Source organism: Anticarsia gemmatalis, chromosome 23 (genome assembly GCF_050436995.1).
Source record: "Anticarsia gemmatalis isolate Benzon Research Colony breed Stoneville strain chromosome 23, ilAntGemm2 primary, whole genome shotgun sequence".
Lineage (NCBI taxonomy): Eukaryota > Metazoa > Arthropoda > Insecta > Lepidoptera > Erebidae > Anticarsia > Anticarsia gemmatalis.
In genome coordinates, this window is record NC_134767.1 from 9,919,183 (window position 1) to 9,928,913 (window position 9,731).

Below are 9,731 nucleotides of genomic sequence, written 5' to 3' on the forward strand. Positions count from 1 at the left end.
AGAATAATAAATAAGTAAGTCATTATTTAATGACCTACCGTAGCGCTAAGTTTTTAGACATTAATTAATAAACCTAAGTATATATAAGCTAAGTAGGTAAAACTTTGAGTAAGTAATATTGAGTTGCACTGCTTCAACGTAGAACTTGTTGAGCGAAGTGAAAGTATTTAGTACCGCTACACAACGCGCCGGTCGACGGTGCGCGGCCGCGCCGACACTCGCTCGTTCAACGATGATCTTGTTCGTTTTGTATTATCCTGAATTCCTGACCGACATCGACACCACATTCTAAGGTTATCCACAAAATAATGACTCCTTTTATCGTTGAAGCGATAACATTTGTAAGCAAACTATAAAATAACAAAAAAAATCTAAATAGTTACAGGGTTTCAGAAAATAAAAGAAATGAAATAATATTTATTATTTTGCATTTATTTTATATCACATTCGATCATATAAGAAATTGTAAAATGTTATTATATAATAGGTAACTAGTGAACAGTATGTAATTATGTATGAACATTTACAGGAGTATTTTTTTTATACAGCGCGATTATGAACTTCCGATATCATCGTATCGCCTTCGAAGCGACTAATATTAAAAATTACGTCAAGATTTAAGTACTTTTAAAAATGAAAGTACTTACTAAGTTGCTTTATAAAAAATCGAGCACGGATAGTAGTTCGTAATCGCGTTCCTGTTTGTAATATTTTACGTGGTGTAAGTACTAAGTACCGCGAGTACGTCGCACGCTACTCTACTTGTGCGCTCTGCACTCAGTATGTCATCATACCGGCTGCAAGCGTCCTCTACACTAACAAGCTGTCTCTGTCGCGACACCTACTCTACTCGACAAATAAAAGTGTAAATAAATATGTATTTGGTAAAGTTTACTTGACTATATCGACACAAGCGGTAGGCGCCGCGCTCGAGCGCTGTGAAGCTGCGTCCACTACTGACTAGATATAACATACTTATCATAACAATATCATATTAATATCGACGACTGTAGCAGTCCCACGATATACATACACAAGCGTTCGTATATCATTAAAACGTTATTTATAATTACAAAATGCAGTAACGTACCAGTAGTCCAACTACATAAAGATCATTTATAAAACAAACAATAATACAACACGTACGCACGTACGACGTCGCGTACGGGCGACACTAACAACGATAAGGTACTACGTGAGGAATATCTCCGAGAATCATCTCGCTACAACTATATTTTATGTACATTTACCCACTAAACTATGTTCAGTGTACGGTCAATCGACTAACTCTGACAATTTGGCTACCATCGATCAAGCTAAGTATATTCATTCGAAATCGTCTCATTACAATATTCGAGCTCTCAAAGAGTAAAGTTAGATTGTAATAATAAGCGCGAAACATTCGCGTCGAGGAGGTACGAGGTAACTACGTTAATTTCACTGCGTCACTCCAGGAGTCTGTATCACGGTCACTGTCACTCAGGCGGTGCTGGTGTGGTCCGAGTCGCCGGGCGACTGTGTGGGCGCGGGCGCGCCGCGCGGCTTGTGTCAGTGCGCTATAGCTCCGGCGCGGTGCGCATGCGCCGTCACGTAGTCGGCGACGCGCTGCACGATGCTGCGGCTGCGCGTGAGCTGCGCCGCCGCCTGCTCGAACTTGTGCTGGTTGCGGCGGATGTAGGCCAGCGTGTCCACCAGCAGGTTGTCCAGCTTCTGCGCGTCGATCTCGTCCATCGCGCACTCCTGCATCAGCGGCGGGTTGAAGCGGAAGTAGTTGCCCGGGGGCAGCAGGTCGTTCAGTACCAGGTGCACACCTGCGAAACGACGACCATTAGACGTATCCATACAGAGGGCTCGGCCCGACCGGCGCCGACCGTGTCGCGAAGGAGCGATCGCAGCGCACTCACCTTCGGTGTCGGTGGCGGAGTCGAGGATCTTGTTGAACTTGTCCTTCCAGGAGGTGCCGGCGGGCTCGGGCGCGTCGGGCAGCAGGCGGTAGTCGCGGTGCTGCGCCAGCGCGCGGCCCGTGCCCACCGACACCACGGTGCCGCGCGACACCGCGCCGGCGCCGAACAGCAGGCGCGCCTCGTGCAGCCCCACGCCCGTGGGGTTGTTGACCATGATGCCGCCGTCCTGGTGCAGCAGCCCCGCCAGCCGGAACTCGTCGAAGTACGTGGGCGCGGCGGCGCTGGCCCGCACGGCGTGCCACAGCTTGGCGCGCGACGTGCCCGGGAACACGGAGCGCACGCGGAAGCCGACCTCGTACGAGCGGAACAGGAAGGGCGACAGGCGCGAGCCCGCGTTCACGACGCACGACACGACCGCCAGCTTGGGCATGCCGTGGCGGTTGCAGTGCGCCAGCGTGCAGTCCTTGAGGTTGTCCTGCAGCATGCGCTCCCACGCCGCCGTGTCGTAGTACGAGTGCGTCCACACGAGGCGCGAGGCGCCGCCCAGCCGCGACGTGGCGCCGAACATGTCGCGCGACAGCGTCAGGTACATGCGGCGCGCCTCGTCCAGCGACCCCACGCCGCCGCCCACCACGGCCGCGATGATGGCGCCCGTGCTCACGCCCACGATGTAGTCGAACAGCTCGTGCACCTTGCGCCCCGTCAGCCGCTCCAGGTGGCGCAGGATCTCGATTGCGATGATGCCGCGGATGCCGCCGCCGTCCAGCGACAGGATGTTGGCGCCGGCCCAGCGCGGCGGCCCCGTGTAGCCGACCAGCGCCAGCGCCTCGTTGGCGGCGCCCTCGATGTCCCGCGCGAGCGGCTCGTCGCGCCGCACCTGGTGCTGCACGCGCAGCAGCGCGCGCACCGCACCCTCCTGCACACAACACGTGGCATATCAATGTCGTAATATTGTACTTCCCATCAATTATAGAATATCGTTAGACTATCTGTTGCATTTAACAATTTATAAGATATTGCGTAGGCTGATACACAATATTCTAAAACAAACGTGCGAGTGCGCACGCACTCGAGCGCGTCATCTGTCGTACGTCATTGACGTCATAGTGTGTGCATGTGTGTGTGTGTGTGTGTGTGTGTGTGTGTGTGCGGTGCAACGTGCTGCAAGTTTACAAACATACAGTTGTGATATATTTGGATGATCTGGTGATCGTGACGCGCGGCGTGGCACAACGACACGACACGACGACACGAGCGCCGAGCAATAAGGAAACAGTACAATCATTTATTATTGCGATAAACAGTACATCGCGCATCGTGCTGCGTCACACGATCAAAATAATCGCCAGTTGAAGGCCGCACACTCTCCGCGCACCACACACTAACACACACACACACATAGTGCGATAACATAGGTAACCAGGAACATAATATCTATTTGCTATTCTCTTACATTATAATACTCTTGGAATATAGGTAGGTACCTACCTGACTACCTGTTACTATTGTCGAACAAATTCTTTGAATGCTCCAATTAATTACCTAATGAGGAACGTATCATTGTGTCACAGAACAATATCTATAAGTACCCAAGTGATTATCGTATTGTCTTAGAAATTCTTTAGATATGAATAATGGCATTATTATTACCATGAGTCAGTGAGGTATGTGAGGTATGTATATGTAGGTACCTTGATGGCGTAGTCCCGCGCCTCGGGGTACTCGTGCAGGTGGTCGACGAGGCGCTCGGTGCGGCGCAGCACGCTCTCCGCGCCCTCCGCCGTCACGATGGCGCTGATCACGTACGCCGTGCGCGAGTGGATCGACGTCTGCAACGACAACACACAACACATACAATACACACATACATACATACACCCAGAACTAGCACAGCGAACACTGCACTGAGGTGGACTCGTCACACGACACGAACACCACCTTTCAATGTCATTGATCAAAGGCTTAAGCTACGACAACCCTTCTCATACCAGTTGTACTCCATAGTAGGTATCTACTCATAAGCGTGATACTTTTAACTATAATTGCATTCAAACATGTTGTTTATTGTATGTTTGACTGATTAATTAGTAAACAAACAACACGATAGATAAATTAGTGGGAACCGATGGCTATCAGCCAAATGACTCATGAATCTCAGTTACATACACTTGCATGTCATGTTTCATGGTATTACTGCATTTTCACCTAACACAGACACTAGCTATTAAGTGCCTGAAAAATGTACAGGAAGTGTGCCGTGCGTATACTTAGAACTTAACAAAAATAGCGCGACATTATGTAACGACCAGCTGTTGGTTCACTGGGACAGACAGACAGTAATGAGTGTGTGTACAATACTGTACAACGTATGTACAGTTCATGACATGTGTCGTGGAACTAGTGGAGCGCTGCCAGACCGCCGCATCGCCTGATCGTGGCGCGTCGCCGCGTCGTGATAACATATGTATTTTTAACACAGAAACTTCTACAACAATAACATTTCTCTAGCTTTCGCGTCGCGCAATAAATGTTATTACATAACAGAGATGACAGCATCGCGCAAATTCTTTTATAACGTCAAGGTGTTTCCTTGTTTCATGTTTGATAAGTGCGCCCGCGTTGCGCGTTAGCTTGGACATTATCTTAACGTATTACTGAGATTATTGTGTTTAGGATGCTAACACGTAAGACCGCGAGCGCGCCCCCCGCGGCGGCCTCGCCATCTAGGTCACCACTCGCGAATATTTAGACACTAGTTGATATTGTGGATAACGCGTCGTGAAAGTGCGCCGCACTTACTAGTTGTTTTGTTTGTATTATTAGTACCTACCTACATAACATCAGGTGATCAGATAAACAGAAGCTTCCTCTAACTGTGACTCAAAACAACATGTTGTGATGAACCGAGCGTGCTCCTGCACGTGCATGTTTTAAAATAAGATATACAATGTGTTAGATCAAAATGATGAATTACATAATACCTATGTTGTTATTGTAAGCTGTACTTCCATTTTCTGGCTTAGAGCTATGTTTTCAGTCAGCTGTATGTTTATACAAAACTCAAGTAGGAATTAGACTGTCAGTACTGTAATGTATAATTAGCAATTGCGATAAACACAATTTTATCACATGAAACTTCTACAAACAATTACTGTACATAGAACATTCAAGAGATGAATAAGTTAATCTTATTATTATGTGAACTATTCGACGCACTCAGAGATAACATTTATATGCGTTAATCGTGCGAATTGTTTACAAAATATGTATTGAGTTCAGTGTATCATCATGTATCATGCTCAATAAAATCAGTGGCCAATAATAGTTGCGACTGATTAGATAACAATTGACACAAATATGATGAAGAGAGAGCACTGTGCAGTGCGCAGCGAGCACGCGGGACACACTCTCTCAGTAGGACATTTCTCCCACATTATGAGCGTTATCAAGCAAGAGATAGTTTGATGGTGAGTGTACAGTGAGTGTGTCACTGTATCGCACCATGCGCTCGTCACGATCGCGCCACCGTCGCGCCACTACATCGCCCCACCGTGACACCGCGCAACCGCTACAATGTACTATGTAGCCACCTACATCAGTCTACTACACACTCTATTTACATACTTGATTCTTTGTTCACATTCACAACTTACACACTAGCTACAATTTTTTTCTTTAGATTTTTCTTGCACATATTTGCCAGGCTAATTGGTATTAATTTACATTTACAATGAATCCTAAAACAGCTACTACAATGAAAATATGAAAATAGTGGTCATTTAATCAAAGTTATCACAATTTTATAATGATTTAAACCGCGGTAGGCATAAAGTTTATCTGCTTGTAAAAAACCTTGATATTCATGATGCCATTTTAATACTATTAGCATATTGTCAAGTCATTAATGTTTACTTTAAAACAAATTATATCTAAATTGTATTATAAATACAGTTCCAATGATAGAACTTGATCTGCATTCTACTGATACATACTTAACATGTACTAAACACTGAGGTAAACCACAAGCATGATGTTTGTACAATACAAGTAAGCAGTAGATGTGGGCTCACCTTGGTCATGGCATGTTTGTTGGGCTTCCACGAGGGCTCAGATATCTTGCCCAGGTGTATGTCCTTCTTGAGCTTCAGTCCCTGCCACAGTCCCTCCACCGTGAGCTCCTTCAGCTCCGTGCCCACGCCGGGGACCGACTCCTTCTTGTTCAACTCTTTGGCTTCCTTGTTCACAACCTTCGTGTTGGTGTCAGTCTCCTCCACCGCAGTTGTCTTCAACTGGCTGCCATCTTGTAACTTGTCCACAGCCAGGTCTTTAGAGCCCGTGACCCTCACTGACACTGCCTTCTCAAACTTCTTTATTAGATCTATAACAATGCAATAATGTTACAATTTTGTTCTGTCTAAAAGTAAATTCCTAACTAAACTATTCCAATTAAAATAGATTCACAGATATATACTCTACATTGTAAAAGCGGGGAAATAATGCTCTATTAGACGTTGTTTATTTTAGTGAGCAGTCAGTGTGTCGTCGCCCTCTAATGACCCACCACACGGTATATTCACAACAAACACAACTGGAGTGATATAATCAAGAAGAGTGCTGTGAAGTGCTTGTACTCACTGTCCCACTGCTCGGGGGTGGCGGGGCGGATCTTCTGCACCAGCTTCTCCACCTCGGTGTGCAGGTTGCTCAGCGACAGATAGTGCCGGATCACGCGCCACTGACCGCCCAGCGACGACATCCTGCCTGCCTCCGACCACTGCTCGCACTCACTACGCACCACCACCTACACTTGTTATCTAGACGTGATCTTCTAGAATTATCGTGCGCTCATTACACTCAACACTGTACTGTCAATAAACAAAGCGCTGCGGTCTTAACACGAATATATTCCACCGTCGATTCCGATATTTTATAGTAATTAACGACACAGTAAGTTACGTGTCCAATGTATAACAACTGTCGGTGTGTCTGCACCACACCAGCGCACACTAATATCTGATTTTTGCACAAAACCTTGTCGTGAGTAAAGTCGCAAATATAAATAAATCAATGACAAGACGTTAAAGAGTGACGTAAAATCGGACGATACGGAGTCAGTACTGCCAACTTGAGCGAATCAAAACAAAGCCACGTTTCGTAGCACGTAAATTAAATTCAAGTTGATTATATTTACCAAACGTTTAGTATATTTTTAATTGGATGTGCTTAATACAAAACAAAAAAAAAATATTACACTCAAATTTAAATTTTAATGACTAGAGCAGTTGGAAATAGTAGTGTCTTCAAGTTATTTGCACCACTCACAAATTAACTTGATGGTCTAACTGAAACGAAACGGGCCGTGGCTTACAGGTAAGTATTTCGTGTCAAATCACTAATATCACTATGACGTAGGTATCACTTTCACTTTTCAAATAGTCTGATGGTAGGTATTCAGTTAGTATTCGCTAGTAATATAATATAGTTCATTAACGTTTTTCTTTAAGCTTTTGTAAGATGTCTGAACGGTTTACGAGAGTATACTGAGTTGACGTAAACAACAAGCGGGATCTTATATCTGCCCATAATCAAAACATGTTTTGCAAATCGCGAGTGCACGACGCACGTCGCGCGACTCGGTGCGAGTGCGTCGCACGCTCAGCTGAGCCGGTGACGACGTTGGCGGACAGTTGGCGCTACGTAAGTGCGCCTTGAGTTTGAGTGAGCGAGGGAGTGCGCCAGTGGCCGCATGGCGCCACACCTCTCGCGAGGCCCACTCGCTGAGCCGCTATGTGTAAACAAATATCGTACGATCCAGTTTTGTAACCGTTCCAAGTATTTCCGCCTCAAAACAATTCGTTTTGTACCGACTGTACACACAACGTGATGGCCGCCGCTAAACAATATTATTGAGGACTAGATTCTGCCCGTGACTTCGTACGCATAGAAGTCGAAAATATTCCACGGGATTCCGTCTTCGGCATAAATAGTATCCTGTTTTATTTCTGGACATAGGTATTCCATCTGTGCCAATATTTTTTTTGTTTCTTTTTTTTTTTTTTTTAACTAGCATGTCACTGAAATGACAAGATATCTCACTGAAATAAATGACCAAAATTAACGAATAAATAAATTATTATAACTTCCCCCTGAAATGGTATTATGACTCCCGGAAATTATCTATTCCGCGATAACGGTTTCTGGGAGTGAAAAACTCAAGTGAACCTCAGGTTCGATCTTAGACTAACACACCTTAATTACATCGTAATTCTATTACGTCATTTCAACATAATAACTTCCTGAAATCTTATAACCTCTCCCTGAAATGATATTATGACTCCCTGTAATTACACAATAACATCCTGAAATATTATAACATCCTGAAATATTATAACATCTCCCTGAAATATTAAAATATCTCACTAAAATGATATTATGACTCCCTGAAATAACACAATAACTTCCTGAAAACTTATAACATCTGCCTGAAAACTTATAGAATCTCCCTGTAAACTTATAAAATCCCGCTGAAATCTTATAACATCTCCCTGAAAACTTATAAAATCTCCCTGAAAACTTATAAAATCTCCCTGAAAACTTATAAAATCTCCCTGAAAACTTATAAAATCTCCCTGTAAACTTATAAAATCCCGCTGAAATCTTATAACGTCTCCCTGAAAACTTATAAAATCTCCCTGAAAAGTTTTAAAATCTCCCTGAAAGCTTATAACATCTCCCTCAAAAGTTTCAAAATCTCCCCTGAAAGCTTATAACATCTTACTGAAAACTTAAGAAATCGCCCTGAAATCTTATAAAATCTCCCTGTAAACTTATAAAATCCCGCTGAAAACTTATAAAATCTCCCTCAAAAGTTTTAAAATCTCCCTGAAAGCTTATAACATCTCCCGGAAATCTTATAACATCTCCCTGAAACCTTATAGAATCTCCCTGTAAACTTATAAAATCCCGCTGAAAAGTTTTAAAATCTCCCTAAAAAGTTTTAAAATCTCCCTAAAAAGTTTTAAAATCTCCCTAAAAAGTTTTAAAATCTCCCTGAAAGCTTATAACATCTCCCGGAAATCTTATAACATCTCCCTGAAAACTTATAAAATCTCCCTGTAAACTTATAAAATCCCGCTGAAATCTTATAAAATCTCCCTCAAAAGTTTTAAAATCTCCCTGAAAGCTTATTAACTCCCGGAAATCTTATAACATCTCCCTGAAAACTTATAAAATCTCCCTCAAAAGTTTTAAAATCTCCCTAAAAAGTTTTAAAATCTCCCTGAAAGCTTATAAAATCCCGCTGAAAACTTATAAAATCTCCCTCAAAAGTTTTAAAATCTCCCTGAAGCTTATAACATCTCCCTGAAAACTTATAAAATCTCCCTGAAAACTTATAAAATCTCCCTGAAAACTTATAAAATCCCGCTGAAAACTTATAAAATCTCCCTCAAAAGTTTTAAAATCTCCCTGAAAGCTTATTACATCTCCCGGAAATCTTATAACATCTCCCTGAAAACTTATAAAATCTCCCTGTAAACTTATAAAATCCCGCTGAAATCTTATAAAATCTCCCTCAAAAGTTTTAAAATCTCCCTGAAAGCTTATTAACTCCCGGAAATCTTATAACATCTCCCTGAAAACTTATAAAATCTCCCTCAAAAGTTTTAAAATCTCCCTAAAAAGTTTTAAAATCTCCCTGAAAGCTTATAAAATCCCGCTGAAAACTTATAAAATCTCCCTCAAAAGTTTTAAAATCTCCCTGAAAGCTTATAACATCTCCCTGAAAACTTATAAAATCTCCGTGAAAACTTATAAAATCTCCCTCAA

General features: G+C 43.3%; 1 protein-coding gene across 1 annotated transcript; it reads right to left on the minus strand.

Annotated features, from left to right (window-relative positions):
- Window positions 1–411: 411 nt before the first annotated feature.
- On the minus strand, window positions 412–7,580 carry LOC142983258 (calcium-independent phospholipase A2-gamma-like). Its single transcript, XM_076130178.1, has 5 exons — window positions 6,540–7,580; window positions 5,975–6,282; window positions 3,596–3,733; window positions 1,905–2,820; window positions 412–1,811 (listed from the first exon to the last, which is right to left on the minus strand). The coding sequence occupies exons 1-5, from the start codon at window positions 6,658–6,660 to the stop codon at window positions 1,549–1,551; spliced, it is 1,746 nt and encodes a 581-aa protein (XP_075986293.1). The 5' UTR covers window positions 6,661–7,580; the 3' UTR covers window positions 412–1,548.
- Between the last annotated feature and the right edge of the window lie 2,151 nt (window positions 7,581–9,731).

Coding starts and splice junctions, on each gene's coding strand:
- LOC142983258 (XM_076130178.1), bottom strand. CDS start 6,660: ATGTCGTCGCTGGGCGGTCAGTGGCGCGTGATCCGGCACTATCTGTCG. Junction 6,283..6,539: donor CACCCCCGAGCAGTGGGACA/GTGAGTACAAGC, acceptor GCATTGTTATAG/ATCTAATAAAGAAGTTTGAG. Junction 3,734..5,974: donor ACAAACATGCCATGACCAAG/GTGAGCCCACAT, acceptor TTGTCGTTGCAG/ACGTCGATCCACTCGCGCAC.